The 15,000-nt window shown below is 44.0% G+C and overlaps 3 protein-coding genes across 4 annotated transcripts in view; all 3 read right to left on the bottom strand.

Moving 5' to 3' along the window:
* Nucleotides 1-7,070, bottom strand: part of grm5b (glutamate receptor, metabotropic 5b) — a gene marked incomplete at both ends in the record, with an annotated part of 76,447 nt that extends 69,377 nt beyond the window's left edge. The window contains 4 exons of the mRNA XM_080772840.1: nucleotides 2,086-2,200; nucleotides 5,154-5,344; nucleotides 5,953-6,196; nucleotides 6,918-7,070. Of these exons, the coding sequence (XP_080628966.1) occupies nucleotides 2,086-2,200; nucleotides 5,154-5,344; nucleotides 5,953-6,196; nucleotides 6,918-7,070 (703 nt within the window). The remainder of the gene's footprint in view (nucleotides 1-2,085; nucleotides 2,201-5,153; nucleotides 5,345-5,952; nucleotides 6,197-6,917) is intronic.
* nlrc3l (NLR family, CARD domain containing 3-like) overlaps nucleotides 1-15,000 on the bottom strand; it is a 234,648-nt gene that overhangs the window by 116,112 nt on the left and 103,536 nt on the right. The gene's annotated exons all lie outside the window — the stretch shown is intronic.
* LOC308321749 (uncharacterized protein) overlaps nucleotides 7,451-15,000 on the bottom strand; it is a gene marked incomplete at both ends in the record, with an annotated part of 16,035 nt that continues 8,485 nt past the window's right edge. Inside the window, one exon of the mRNA XM_080772839.1 lies at nucleotides 7,451-7,525. Coding sequence (XP_080628965.1) covers nucleotides 7,451-7,525 — 75 coding nt within the window. The remainder of the gene's footprint in view (nucleotides 7,526-15,000) is intronic.

The raw sequence follows: 15,000 nt of genomic DNA, 5'->3' as shown, positions 1-15,000 counted from the left end.
CTGTTAGTCGAAATGTTTATGTACACGCAGGCACTTTACCACAGCGCCACTGCATAGTACGATTGTACTGGGCATCATGACTAGAGAGGGGAAAACTGCCCCCCCAACACACACACACACACACACACACACACACACAAACTAGATAGAGGATGACGGATCGGATGACCTGGATATATTTACAGTATGCTCCGGTTTGCACCCTGAAGATCCACAAGCTCACAATGTGTCGCGGATGCGGCCCCACACACACACACACACACAGAGTGCGAGATATTTATCGTGCATGCTGGCATCGAACCAAGACTCCAATAGTTTTCAGATCCATCAATGACTACTGTATATGAAACTATTAATTGCTAATGGTAGAACAATTATCCACCCAGGCAGGCTATGGGGATGCAAGTGTCAGTGATGTAGTACTACAAGTACCTACGTAGTTGTACAAGTGCTGGAGTACTTGCTTTTACAAATACTTGAGTATTCATAATTACAAATCAGTGCAGTTTATTTAAGATCAATCCCAAATAGCTGATCTACAAGCTCACAAGGCGATAGATAGATCAACATGTATACACAATACTTCCCACTTTACACAGAAAGCCTCCAGATCTTATCGTATGAAAATTCCACCCTGCCGTGCCTTTAACATGAGCACAGGGTCCACACAGAGAGAGAGAGAGAGAGAGAGAGAGAGATGCCTTCATGTCTTGAGGTTTGGATCAATCACTCTCGCTGGTGTTGCTGTGACAACATCATGTGAAATGTCTAGAAGGCCAATTGGATCAAATTTGACTGAATTGAATTGAGCAGCAAACGTGAGTCCTCTCTCTGCCTGCCTGCCATTACGCCCCCCCCCCCCACCCCCCACCCTCTCTGCCTGCCTGGGCTGTCTGCCATTACAGCCATACTGGAATCTGCTCCCATGCGTGGACCTCATTGTCAGAAACACGCACGCACGCATGCACGCACGTTGCTTTCCTGTCATTATGGTGCTGAATTGACATGCAGTAATAGCAGTATACACGTGTAAAAGAACACTATGGAACTATATAGCTGTGACATTTTGCAGAGACTCAAAGAGTGCGTGACCCCCCAGCCCCCCCCCCCCCCCCCTCTTCTCTCTCTCTCCCTTATGTACACGCCAGGCAGGCTGACAGTGATTGTATTCCTGAAGTCTGCGTTCGACCTTGGGGAGCACATTTGAAGGTCACAGCAGCCTGTGTGCGGCGGTGTAAGGCTGATGTGCCGTGCGCACACACACACACACACACACACACACACACACACACACACACACACACAAACACACACGTAGCAGCATTGTCCTCCATTCCTGGCGCCTACCTCACTATCAGCAAACATCTAACACAGCTACATGAAGGGACGGCTGCTCGCTATAAAGAGCCATATACTGCAGAGAGAGAGAGAGAGAGAGGAATAGACTGCCCTAAAGGATGCGGCACGTGAAGGGAGATAAATGTCACCTGGGGACGCTGCGTGTGGAGAGATAAATGACACTTGTTTATGTCCCCTGGATGTCACACGGTGCAATAACCTCTTGATGTACGGCACATGGTTCATATTGAAGTACGTCCTGAACTGTACATTCAGCTCTATATACAGAACAAACCAGAACGGAACACCTGTGAGTGTTATAGGGAAGAGGCCCGGGAGTATAGGACGAGTTATGCTGTGAGCATGGAGTTATATATGGAGTATAGGACGAGTTATGCTGTGAGCATGGAGTTATATATGGAGTATAGGACTAGTTATGCTGTGAGCATGGAGTTACATATGGAGTATAGGACGAGTTATGCATGTGAGCATGCATGGAGTTATATATGTGGGTTTTGAAGCACGCAGAAAGACGCTCTACTTCCACATTGTCTTGATTTGGGCACCAAAATGTGGTGCTAACCGCCCGAATGGATTCATGAACGAGCAATCTGAGTTACCTGCGCGCTCTACATGCTTGTGCATGCCTGCCTACAGTTCCAGCTTTGGCCAGCAGGGTTTTAACGTCTGGGTTCCTGGCATAATAAGCCAAGAAACCAAGCAGTGCATGTGTTGTTGTCAGCGTACCTTCAGTGTGGATGGCAGACACGTAGCTCCAGTTGTATCTCTTCACGATGTCCACCATGGCCCGGGCCTGCTGCGCGTCTGACGGCACCACCCGCATGAAGTACTTGTACAGACTCTGAAATGTGATTAAAAACCAAATGAATATAGGAATCATAATGTACTCATACAGACTCTGAAACGTGATTAAAAACCAAATGAATATAGGAATCATAATGTACTCATACAGACTCTGAAACGTGATTAAAAACCAAATTAATATAGGAATCATGAAGTAGTTATTCAGACTCTGAAACGTGATTAAAAACCAAATGAATATAGGAATCATGAAGTAGTTATTCAGACTCTGAAACGTGATTAAAAACCAAATGAATATAGGAATCATGAAGTAGTTATTCAGACTCTGAAATGTGATTAAAAACCAAATGAATATAGGAATCATGACGTAGTTATTCAGACTCTGAAATGTGATTAAAAACCAAATTAATATAGGAATCATGAAGTAGTTATTCAGACTCTGAAATGTGATTAAAAACCAAATTAATATAGGAATCATGAAGTAGTTATTCAGACTCTGAAATGTGATTAAAAACCAAATTAATATAGGAATCATGAAGTAGTTATTCAGACTCTGAAATGTGATTAAAAACCAAATGAATATAGGAATCATGACGTAGTTATTCAGACTCTGAAATGTGATTAAAAACCAAATGAATATAAGAATCATGAAGTAGTTATTCAGACTCTGAAATGTGATTAAAAACCAAATGAATATAGGAATCATGAAGTAGTTATTCAGACTCTGAAACGTGATTAAAAACCAAATGAATATAGGAATCATGAAGTACTTATACAGACTCTGAAACGTGATTAAAAACCAAATTAATTATGATTCATGAATGTAACAATTATCGTATATGTATGACACCAGGTCACTTCTAAAGCAGTGGATCCCATACTTTTTAGCTCGAGACCCAAAAGCGACAAAAACGAGTTCAGCTCAGAGCATTTTTCGATGTGACACATTGTGAGTTATGTGACACTATGAGCCATTGTTGGCTATACTTTCACTACTTTTTAAACATTCTTCATATTGTATACAGCACTTTCATCAACCAAGTGTTTTTGTTTAGTTTTTTAACGCATTACGACCTGAGGCCGATTTAAAATAAAAGTCTTCTAAATCCTAACAGTTTTCTGAAAAACCTGTGTTGCAAAAGATTTGATGTGTATCACGGTGGTTCTCAAAAGGAGTCCTTGATGGGGTTCCAGGGGGTCCCCAGCTAAATTGATAAATTTAGCATCCAACACATATGCATTAATTTGGGGGTACCTGGCATAAAAATGTCTGAGAACCACACCACCGTTATATCAGATCAGACTCAGGCTGAGGTCAGGTGTGTTGGCTACTGTACCTGCGTGATAAAGATGTGCAGCTGAAGGCAGCTGCGAGAGATTAACAGTAGAATGCAGTGGAGCAGGATGGAGCACAGTGGAGCTTTGTGCACATGGACTGAGGACGGAGGAGCTGTCCCCATGACAAAGAGAGATACGGGGAGAGAGGGGGGCGACGACGAAGGGAGGGTTATAGAGAGAGACAGAAAGAACGCGTGCGAGAGAGAGAGAGAGAGAGAGACACAGAGAAAAAGAAATAGGGAGTGAGGGAGAGGAGGGGCAGGGAGGTGGGGAAGGAAAGGGATAGAGAGTGGATGAGGGGGGTAGTGACTAGTGAGAGAGGTGGAGGGACTGAGATTTCACCCACGCAATAACCCAGGCCAATAAATACTGCCAAATGTCTGTGTCCGTCTAGTTCAGATTCAGTGCCCACGTTGCAGACGAGGGTGGTGTCCGGCGCCGAGTCGTCGGATAGGCGGTGGTCCAGAACGGCCCATGTGATGCAGACAGATACACCCAAGCCCCCAGAGCGGCTGGCCAACGTTGAAGCCACCAAACTCTAACTGGACAAAGCTGGAACTGCAGTCAGCATATTTTTGCCCGTGCATTTAGCATGAGTAAACCCCCATGCAGCTGGGGTTTAACACACAGCACTCGTTATATTAGCACTTGACGCATGTTGCCCATTCAGTGGAATTCATCAAAATCACTTTATGGATATTATCTCAAGTTTTCCTCGTGACATCTCAGGGGAAAGGATTAGCATATTGCTGTAAAGTAATGGCATAGGTAAATGTAAGGTGATATATTGTTTAAAATGTATTTATTGTACCGTTTGTATTGTATTTTTTCTGTATATTTGTATTGTACTGTATTAACTTTTTGTCTTGTTTTTGTTTCATTTGGTGTCTATTTGTATGTCTAATTATTCTTTTCCCCCTTTCTATGTAAAATCTGAAAAAAGGAATAAACATTGAGTCACAAAAAAAGTAACCCAATATCATTCAGGGGTGCTGTGGATCAAACAGGCTGTCATTCCCTGAGACAACAATGTTTGAGAAGCAGTGCTGTACCTCATACTGTACATGGGCAACTGGTAGCCCGGGAGCCACTTGCAGCCCCCACCATCACTTAATGCGGCCAGCAGGTTAATATCAGACCGATATATTATTATTATTACCACAGGTCGCACGCATTTACTATGAAATTGTGTATTTCCCGTCAGTGTGTTGTTTGGTTGGTTGGTCACCCCAGGACATCATCAGGGATGGAGATATATACAGTATGGAGATCCCTGATGTCATCAATATTAAACCCATATTATTATTATTATTAAAAAATATATTCTTTGTGCTATGTCAACTGTGTGTATGTGTGTTCTGCATAAATGGCTGCTGGGTCGCAAGACAAATTTCAGTTTGAACCGACAATAAAGTACTATATCATATCATAATGATGCATGAGAGGAGTTTGGGATAGCAGCAGCTATATTACCATGAAAACGGATACAAATCCCACATGCAGCATGCAAGAACAACAGCAGCAGCAGCAGCATTTCACCTTTCCCAAAACATGATCGATACAACATAGTACTATATATGCCATGTGGCCCTCTGGAGCAACTGTGGAACTATAGTGGCCCTCTCCATCTTCAACGTTGCCCATCCCTGCTGTACCTTGTCACTGAGGTCCATGCTGGTGGCAGAGTAGGCGATCTGCGGTATGTTGAAGAGCTGCAGGAGGTTCTGCACCTGGATGGCCACGGAGCTGGACCCGGGTCCGATCAGGCCCACGATGGGCTTCTTCCCCTGCATGGGTGTCGCCAAGGGGTCTGCGCACCTCATCGCTCCGCCGCCACCGCCTCCCCCTGGGCCTGTCGCCGTCATGAGCATTCATTGTCAAACTGAATCATTGTGATTAATAATTTAATTACAAGCAATGTGCGCATTGTGGGCTTGTAGATCTGCTGATTTTCTAAATATTTTTATACAATTGAAAACTTGAAATGGGATTTTAGACAGGGTCACTAAACATAGTAACTTTAGATTTAGTTCTTAGGCAAAAGCACACATATAAGGCAACTGTAGCTTGTCCCTATATGTTAGGGTTATACTGTAATCCACTAAATCATGTGTGGTAAATGGTGCATTTATATAGCGCCTTTATCCAAGGCGCTTTACATAGATTGTGCATTACAGTGCATTACATTCACCCATTCATACACCGATTGCGGTAGAAGCCATGTAAGGTACCAACCAGCACATTGGGAGCAATTTGGGGTTCAGTGTCTTGCCCATGGACACTTTGACATGTAGACAGGAGGAGCCAGGATTCGAACCGCCGACCCATGGATCATTGGACGACCTGCTCTACCTCCTGAGCCACAGTCGCCCTTGTATGTAACTGTATTTCTATATTGCAGTATTGATATTTTTACATAAAAAGTGTGTACTTTTATCCACCACTGAGCCATACCTCCTCCTCCTCCCCCCGCCTCTGCCTCTGCCTCGTCGAACGAGACCAGGGAGTCGCGTATGAACTCGATGCTCTGCTCCAGCGCCACGGCCGAGTGCCAGCAGGAGTCTCGGATCTCGCAGCCCAGCGTGATGTTGGGCAGGATGCGCGGGTCGGCGTTGATGCGGTCCAGCGTGTACATCATGGCCTCCACGCGCTGGATGCCATACTGCTCGCGCACCGAGCCGCACTTGCGCTCGTGGACCTGCATAAGCGCAAAAGAGGGGGGGGGGGGGGGGGGGGGAGACACCCAATTAATTGGCAAAAACAACAGGATTTTAATGATAATGTAACATTAACGTATTGGCCTGCCAATGATGATATTCTCGTCACGATGTCTATTCAGTAGTTTTACGATACATGGCGCTCTTTGTGAACCTGTGAGTCACCATCATTGAAACCAGGAAATCAAGTGATAAAATAAAAAAACAGCTCCCATCCACTTTTCTCAAATGCCTTTATCTCCGCTCCTGTAGCGTTCCACTTCCAAACACTAAGATGAAATATTATATCCACACATATATTATCATAATAAAATATTGGTTCAAACTATTGAATGAACTTAAAATATGGTTGCACGTCCCAAGAAGTCAAACATTTGCTGAAACAGCACATGTTGACTATAGGGGGCATATGAGTTACCATTGTATCCCTATGGGGACATTGACCCGAACGGCACTGAGTCGGCTGAAGTGGAATTCGCAACATTGAGCACAGCGGCGCCTTTCGTGGCTCAAGTGCACTTTAGACAGCGTGCCTCCGTCATTTTAACTGTTTTAGCGGGTTTGAGAATGGCACTAATGTATTCCTGCAGGTATGGAAGTGGGAAGGCACCGTTTGACTGGAATACCCCTTCCAGTCACCATTTGGTTATACAACATATATTCCTCACATCCTACCACACACACACACACACACACACACACCTTGTCCGCAGGAGGCTGGTGATGGACGGAGAACAGTGCCCCGATGATGATGTCACCAGGGATGTGCGCTACGACCCGCCTCTCAGACTGGGCGGAGTCAGCCGGTGTACGCCCCGCCCACAGGGGCAGGGCCAGCAGCAACCACCACAGCATGTTATTGGTGCGTTTCTCTTTTTTTCTTCTTTTTTTTTCTTCAAAAACACGACAGGGACGTTGGCAATAGTTAATATTGTAATTCACTAACCAGAGAACAGCTCTTAGTGATGCTGTCGTTTGCCATAGTGACCTACGTTTTTGTCTGTTGGTTTATTTGTTTGTTTGTTTGTTTGTTCAACACTGACATTTTTCCAAATGTTCTTGATTTACATTTTTGGTGAATTTTTGAAAGATATGTTTTTCACATTTTTGAACAAGCAGATAGTTTCTTCATCACAGTCCACAAGTGGATTGTCACAACCGGACAGTCAGAACAGGAAATGACATTGTTCCAGCGTGGCGGCCCGGAGCGTTCATCTGAGCTCCTCGCTTTGCTCTCATTGGCTGAAAGACTTCCCAGCAGCAAAGTTGGTCTCCATGGTAACAGGTGACGGACACGTGGGCCTTACAACCTGTGAGCAGAGAAGAGAAAATAAGAGAATTAGAACAGTGATTGTTTATTTTTAACTGTTTCAGTGGCATGTCAGAGAAAACGAGATTAATCTACCTTTTTCCAGGACGCCACGCCCGAGAGAACGAGATTTGATTAATTGGCGTTAATCCAGCGTTACATTTTTCTTTTGCATTGTTTTGCATTTTTAGCTAACCCTGCATGCACGCACGCCGTCTTTATTGGCTAATGAAAACACTGAATGCATCGCTAGTAGGACCCGTTGGGCCTCTGCAGAGCCAGGGGGCTCCATTAGTTTCATTAGTAGGACCCGTTGGGCCTCTGCAGAGCCGGGGGGCTCTAGTAGGACAGGCAGGAACACACAGTAACATCAAACTTGGATCTGGCAGTGTGAGAGCAGAATGAGTCCAGTACTTTAGACTACAGGCTGATAGTGAAGCAAACACAGGTGAGTGTCATCAGGCAACTGCAGGCTAATGACAGAATGGAGACAGGTGTGTAACAGGGGATGAGGTGAGACAAGACAGGCAACAACTAGGCAAAACAGGAAACACTGAGACAACACTAGAAAATAAGGGTATACAGTAAACAGTTCACAGTAAAATCATGACAGCACCTCCCCCCAAGGGATGGGTACCAGACATCATCAAAATACCAAGCAGGGTGGGTGGAGGGGGGTTGGAAAGGAGGGAAAAAGGCACAAAACAAACATTGGACTGGCAGGACAAAAACAGCTAAATAACAGATCTACAAGCTCAAACAAGTTAGGAGGAAAGAAAACCTACTGGACTGGCCTTATAGATAGATAGATAGATAGATAGATAGATAGATAGATAGATAGATAGATAGATAGATAGATAGATAGATAGATAGATAGATAGATAGATAGATAGATAGATAGATAGATAGATAGATAGATAGATAGATAGATAGATAGATAGATAGATCTTTATTTGTCATTGCTTACATGAAACAACGAAATTCAGTTTAGAGCTTCACCTTCACCACTGGCATAACATAATATCCATACTGTACAGTAACCCAAGTGCAATAGTGCTGGTGCAATGTAATAGTGCAAAAGTTCAGTGCAAGTCCAAGTCCATTTCCAGTACCCTTTAATACTACCTAATATCTAATAGGCATGGTAGGACAAAAATACCGCATGGGCAGGACAACACATGCTGATAGACTTGGGGCAAGGCAAGACAAAAAGGTACACGAACAGTGTTAAGGATTGAACTGAACTGTCTGGGGAACAAAAACAACATGATCAGTGGCCAAAGCACAAAGACACATCACTGTCTGCCATCGTTCAAATTGTAGGGTTTGTGTGTGCATGTGTGTCTCACTCGGACATGCGATATTCACAGAGAAACAACAACAACACGGACGTGAGCACAAGCTAGTTGCAACAAATTTCCCTGAAAGTGCCCCAACATTGTGTGTGTGTGTGTGTGTGTGTGTGTGTGTGTGTGTGTGTGTGTGTGTGTGTGTGTGTGTGTGTGTGTGTGTGTGTGTGTGTGTGTGTTTGCGTGTGCGACTGTCGTGCGTGCGTGTGTGCGTGCAATCACTCAGGTTCACCCAATAACTCAGGTTTGTGTCCCTTATTTCTTCTGTAGATGCATTTTCTTTAAGAGTTGAAGTGGGCAATCAAAAATCTGGAACATATGCTCACTTATGCTGTCCCTCTGATCAAATAAGCTGCTTTCGCCTGAGGTGAAGCTAAATCAATATATGACAAGCGCTGGAGTGAGCCAAGAGACCAAGTCAATATTTAATTTGGAGTGAGATTTAGGGATATTAGAGCCAGACCGATATATCCATCTGGACGATACCTTGAATCATGCAGCCATGGTTGTAGGCTATACTTCATTATTATTATTTTATTTTTGCACTACTTACCCCTCCCCACATTTGTCACCACTGTTGTATTCTACTGACTCACCTGCCAGTGAGGAGCCCCCACCGGGAGGACGTAGTCTACTCTAGAGCCTGCGTCATACTCCTCCCGCCCAACAGTGGTCTCCCCCCCTGAGTAGCTGCAGTGGCAAATATCACCCTCCCCGCTCAGCTTCCTGCCCCTGAACACGGGCCAATTGTGGCCCTATATAGCGTGTTGCAGTCCCTTCCCCTTTCAGAACGACGAGTGGCCCAGGAAATGATTCTCCATTCATTTTCTCCATAGGCTTTTCAAAAAGTATTTATATAAAGACGGTTACGCCGAGGACAAAGCCAACTCTGATAGTGACAAATCATGACAACAAACACATTATTTTGTGCCGATCAAATAATTTGAAAGAAGAAAATAAAGGCAGGATACAACACTATATTGGTTTTGTTTTTCTTCTTACTAATTATTTAATCGGCCCAAAACATTGTAATTATTGTCATGATTGATCACGATCCGAGTTGGCTTTGTCCGCGGCGTAACAGTCTTTAAATAAATACTTTTTGAAAAGCCTATGGAGAAAATGAATGGAGAATCATTTCCTGGGCCACTCGTAATTCTTCATTGAACAAACAAACTAGTCACCAGTAGTCCCTCATGTTAGCCACCTAGCAGCTAATGCATCAAACACTGTTTGTCACTCACCAGGGTTTGCAAATGAAATCAGCACATCAGAGCTGCTTTAGATGTCTCAATGTTGCTCCTCACAACAAGCTAATATCATTAATGCTGTGCATTAATGTACACAACTGACATTTATCATTCTACATTTTCTTAAACAGAAGTTTAGCTTTTCACTCTGTCTGCACTCTGCAGTTCTCCACTCTGTTCTCACTCTGCTGTCCCTCTCTCTCTCTCTTTCTCATTGATTAGGACTCGTTTCACCTGCTGTCCCTGCACACAGGCAACAGGCTCAATTGACACTCGTTCAGACCAGTTTGGGCAATGTCTCTCATCTAATAAGGATGAACTGATCTGAGAGGGTTTTCTGTGTACATTTCAGTGTAGTGAGGGGATATGACTGAATGAATGAATTGTCACTTGAGGACTTTTTAACAGTTATTTATTTATTCATATTGAAGGATGAGTTAGCCCATTTTAATCCATTGTATTTATATATTTATTGTAAAGGGTGATTTAGCCCATTTTAACCTATATTCTGGACCTGGGTTACACTAAGGAAGTACTCAGTCAGTCAGTCAGTCAGTCAGTCAGACTGACTGACAGACAGTCCGCTAAATTATTAATAGTATGCCATTTCATCGTGTTACCTTCAGTCAGTCAGAATCAAGACCAATAGTGTATTTATTTTACTCAATCTTTCCCCCATTCTTCCATGATGTCCCACGATCAGATTGATCTTAATGAAGACTTGTCGGGGAGCTGTTCAGCGTGCGTCACAGTTCAACCACAGCTGTGTGCCTTTTTCAAAGTAGTCCTTAACCTGTCCTATAAAGCCCACCTGCTGCTGCACTCTACAATTAACAATGTACTATTTAGTCGTTTAGGCAGACGTTCTCATCCAACGTGACATACAATTTTTCCCCCCAGGCCAAGGACCACTTAGCAGAGAGGGAGACGAAGCAGGGACCCAACATAATTGTTGCAGATTAAACGTTTTATAGATAGCTTCATCATAGACTTGTTTGACAGCATTATTGCCAATCATCAGTGTTGTGTAAATTGCTTGTTTATATACACATTAACATTTATGTTAATATGTTGTAGGCTACGTTTAATTGTATTTTAACGAAGACATTTATCTGCTCTGTACTTGGTCTGCTCTTTTCCCCATGTACACCAAAACTCCTCTCAGAAAATAGTGCAGATCCACAAGCAGCGTGACACGTTGTGAGTTTGCAGATCTGCTATTTTCCGGCAACTGTCCTCTCTGTCCCCAGTTAACTAGGTGGCCCAGCCTTCATCCAATCAGGATAGAGGGGCCTTCCGCCAATTATGATCGAGCGGGGCCAGGCCTTGGTGTGCGTGGTGTTGGCCTGTTGCGTTACCCCCCACTGTATAGTGCTTGCATGTGCACATCTTGTTACCGGAGCAGACCGGGGGGTTTTCCAAATCACCCAAATCACTGAATGCTCCTGTAAGTCCCATTATAGTCAGAGAAGTAGAACAACCTAGTGCCACAAAGAAAGCATGATGCCTCAAAGTAGGCATCATCCCACCCAGCATCTGTCCAAACATACAGTACAGTATATTTAGCCTTTACGATACGATACGATACGATATCAGCATCAGTTAAATAAATGGATACAAACTAAAACTATACTGTGTGCTACAGAGCTCTTATGGCAGGCGTAGGTGGACATAGAGGGCTTTTCAAGCAGGAACACTTCAGAACGGGGATAGAGGTGAACTATATAACTGATTGTTAACGCACTTTTCTGCCTGACAGCAACGATATATTTTAAAGTGCTTCTCCATTCATCGAAAAAGTAATGAACGGAATAATCGCTATAGAAGCTCGATAATTGCAGCCCTATGTCCATCCTTATGGGTGAATGTGATAGTGTGTTTAGCCTCAGCGCTGTGATGTAAATATGTACAGCGCTGCTACACAGCCAGGGAGCAAATAGAATTGACCCTGAGCAGCAGGGGAGCCGTGGTTGGTCGAAGCAGAGGCGGCTGGAGCCTGTGTGCGTGTTTGCGTGCGTGCGTGAGTGCGTGCGTGAGTGTGTGCGTGCGTGCCGTTCATACAGTCATACTGTGTGCGTGCGCACACACACACACACACACACACACACACACACACACAGTATGACTGTATGCAGAACGGCAGGGCAGCAAGGACAGGGCAGAAATAATCAACAGTTCTCTCTCTCTCCCTCACTCATCAATAGCACTTCTTAAAGTATAGAACAAATCTACTGTAGGATGTGCTTGCTTGCTCTCGCCTCTCTCTCTCTCTCTCACTCTCACACACACACACACACACACGCACGCATGCACGCACACACGCACGTACGCACCCACACCCATGTTACAATAAGGTTCTTATTGTAACATTTCTCCTACATATTGACCGCTTTTTGACAGCTTCTCCAGAAAACACTGATTGAATCTGCAGCCTTCATCATCACAAAAGTCTATACAAACAGACAGACAGACAGGCACTAAAGAGTGAGAAGAATGACAGTTACCAAGACAAACAATCAGTATCTCCTTAATGTGTCAATGTTCGCTCTCTCTCTCACTGTTTCACACTGGCAGATACAAAGCTATATACTCTACCATTCATTTCCAATGGAAGCCAGCGACATGAAGATATAAAGCTACAGGCTGCCATACATTTCCAAAGGAAGCCACTAAGCCAGTGACATGAAGATACAGTATAAAGCTGCAGGCTGCCACTTTGTCAATGGAAGCCATCGACATGAATATGCTAAAATAAGCTGCTACAAAATCTACAAAGCTACAATAATCCAAGATGAGCTGGCTTCATCTGTAGCTACAAAGCTACAACACCACTAGCCCTGGCCCACATTTTCTACAACATGCACCTCCAGGTGTTATTTAACCACTTACACTATAATTTTATATTCTCTTCACACAATATAGATAGGCTATTTTCAATAAACTCTTGTGCGGGAGTCCCCATGGCGCAAACAATTTTCAGGTGGGGGTCCCTGGCCAAAAAATGCCAAATTGTGTCACGTGAGGACCAGCAGAACCACACAGGCAGGTTTATCAAATCCAATGAAGATGTATCGAACAAACAAGAACTTACTATGCAAAACAGCAGAGAACACACTGTAGCATGCATCGACTGCCAAATGGCAAGGGAACACTTCATGATCGGCTAGAGCTAAACAACAAGACACAGTTAATCACAGGACTGGTGAGACAAGACCAGGTAACAGTAACAACAACACACTTGGACCTCCTCTCTGTCCCCAAGGCAGTCAAGCGAACCTTCGGGGACAGAGCGTTCAGTGTGGCAGCCCCCACCCTGTGGAACTCTCTTCCAATAGAGATTCGCCATGCATGCTCCAACACTGGACTCTTTTAAGGCTGCCTTGAAAAGACACATATTCTCTCAGGCTTATGGCATATAGTTGTTGATTGTTGTTGGTACATTTTGTAAAGCGTCCTTGGGTTCATGAAAGGCGCTATATAAATTCAAGTTATTATTATTATTTGTATTATTAAGTAGAACAGGAAACACTATAGGACGACACGACATAATACAAGTAGGCCTACACAACAGACATGTCATGATTATGCTGACAAGTCACGTTGCATAATAATTTTAGCAGCCTATAGGACCGGGAGCTGTCCGGGGTCCTGAAACCAATGATCTACTGAAAACGCTGGTTGACAGCCTTGTTTATGCATGCGGCTGGGGTTGTAATTCGTCCCACAGGATTCGGAATTACTATAGTGTTGTCCCTTGATTAAAGATCGATACATAATTGAGAATTGCCGTCTGTGACTGTCAACGTATAAAATAAAAATAAAAGCCTAAAGTTGTTTAGGCTGCATCCTACATCACCGACCGGCCGGCCAGTATAGCCTAATGGGTGCTGCAAGCGGTGCTCGCCTGCTAAAGTCATCCACCACACCGCGCGAACTGTCCCCTCCCCAAAAAAACAAACAGCGGCAACAACCACATCTGGGGCTGAAATGCAAACCTCCCTTTAACGATTAGCCTATAGGCCTACCCGCAAGTCCCGCAATGGAAGATAATCCACAATGCGCTGAAACAAACCCGATAACATTTATAACCTGGGTGAACACCCCGTACCCCTCTCCTCCTCATCCGGAGCCTCTAGCTCATCCTCTCTCCTCCTCCCTGATTGATTGATTGATTGATTGATTGATTGATTGATTGATGTGTATTGTCCGAGGTCCGGCATTCGTCTTACAATATGCAGCATGCACCTATATGCAGCAACAAGAAACGAACATACTGTCTTAACTGTATAGCCATTATGTAACACACAGCAATCGTATTAGACAATCAGGCCCTTCAACAAACAGGTGTGCGATTATAAGGTCTATAGATCTTAATTGTATAGGATCGACTGGAGCCACCAATCATATAGGCTACTGTAAGATTTTTCAATTTGTGGAAATATATCTCCGATACGATGGTAAAAACAATTTATTCAGAACATGGAGTCTGTCATCCACATGTCCGCTATAGCCGCTTATGTGTCCTCGACGGATTCCTTTGATTAAAGACAGCCCGTAGGCCTACAGGGAAGACGAGGGGACTTCACTCAATACCATTATGCACAGTCATATCTTTCACCGTCCTCTGCCCACTACTCACTTTCCTTCTATCTCATCCCTTCTGCCTTAATTATGCAACCCTATAACTAACTATCACTTGAAATTACACGAAGGCGTGGAAACGGTGGAATTGTAAAACGCATCAGAGGCCTATAGCTTGGGTGAGAAGGTCCTCTGCTTGAATATGGGAGCGTTGGGTCTCAGACATGCAGTCACCATGCAGTCACCACATGCACGAATGGCTCGTTTAGTTTAGTTTTTTTTTCCTATGGTGGCTG

Source organism: Protomyctophum bolini, assembly GCF_963924005.1.
Source record: "Protomyctophum bolini genome assembly, chromosome: 9".
Taxonomy (NCBI): Eukaryota; Metazoa; Chordata; class Actinopteri; order Myctophiformes; family Myctophidae; genus Protomyctophum; species Protomyctophum bolini.
The sequence above is the reverse complement of the archived record's forward strand: the minus strand, read 5'-3'. Positions and strand labels throughout refer to the sequence as shown.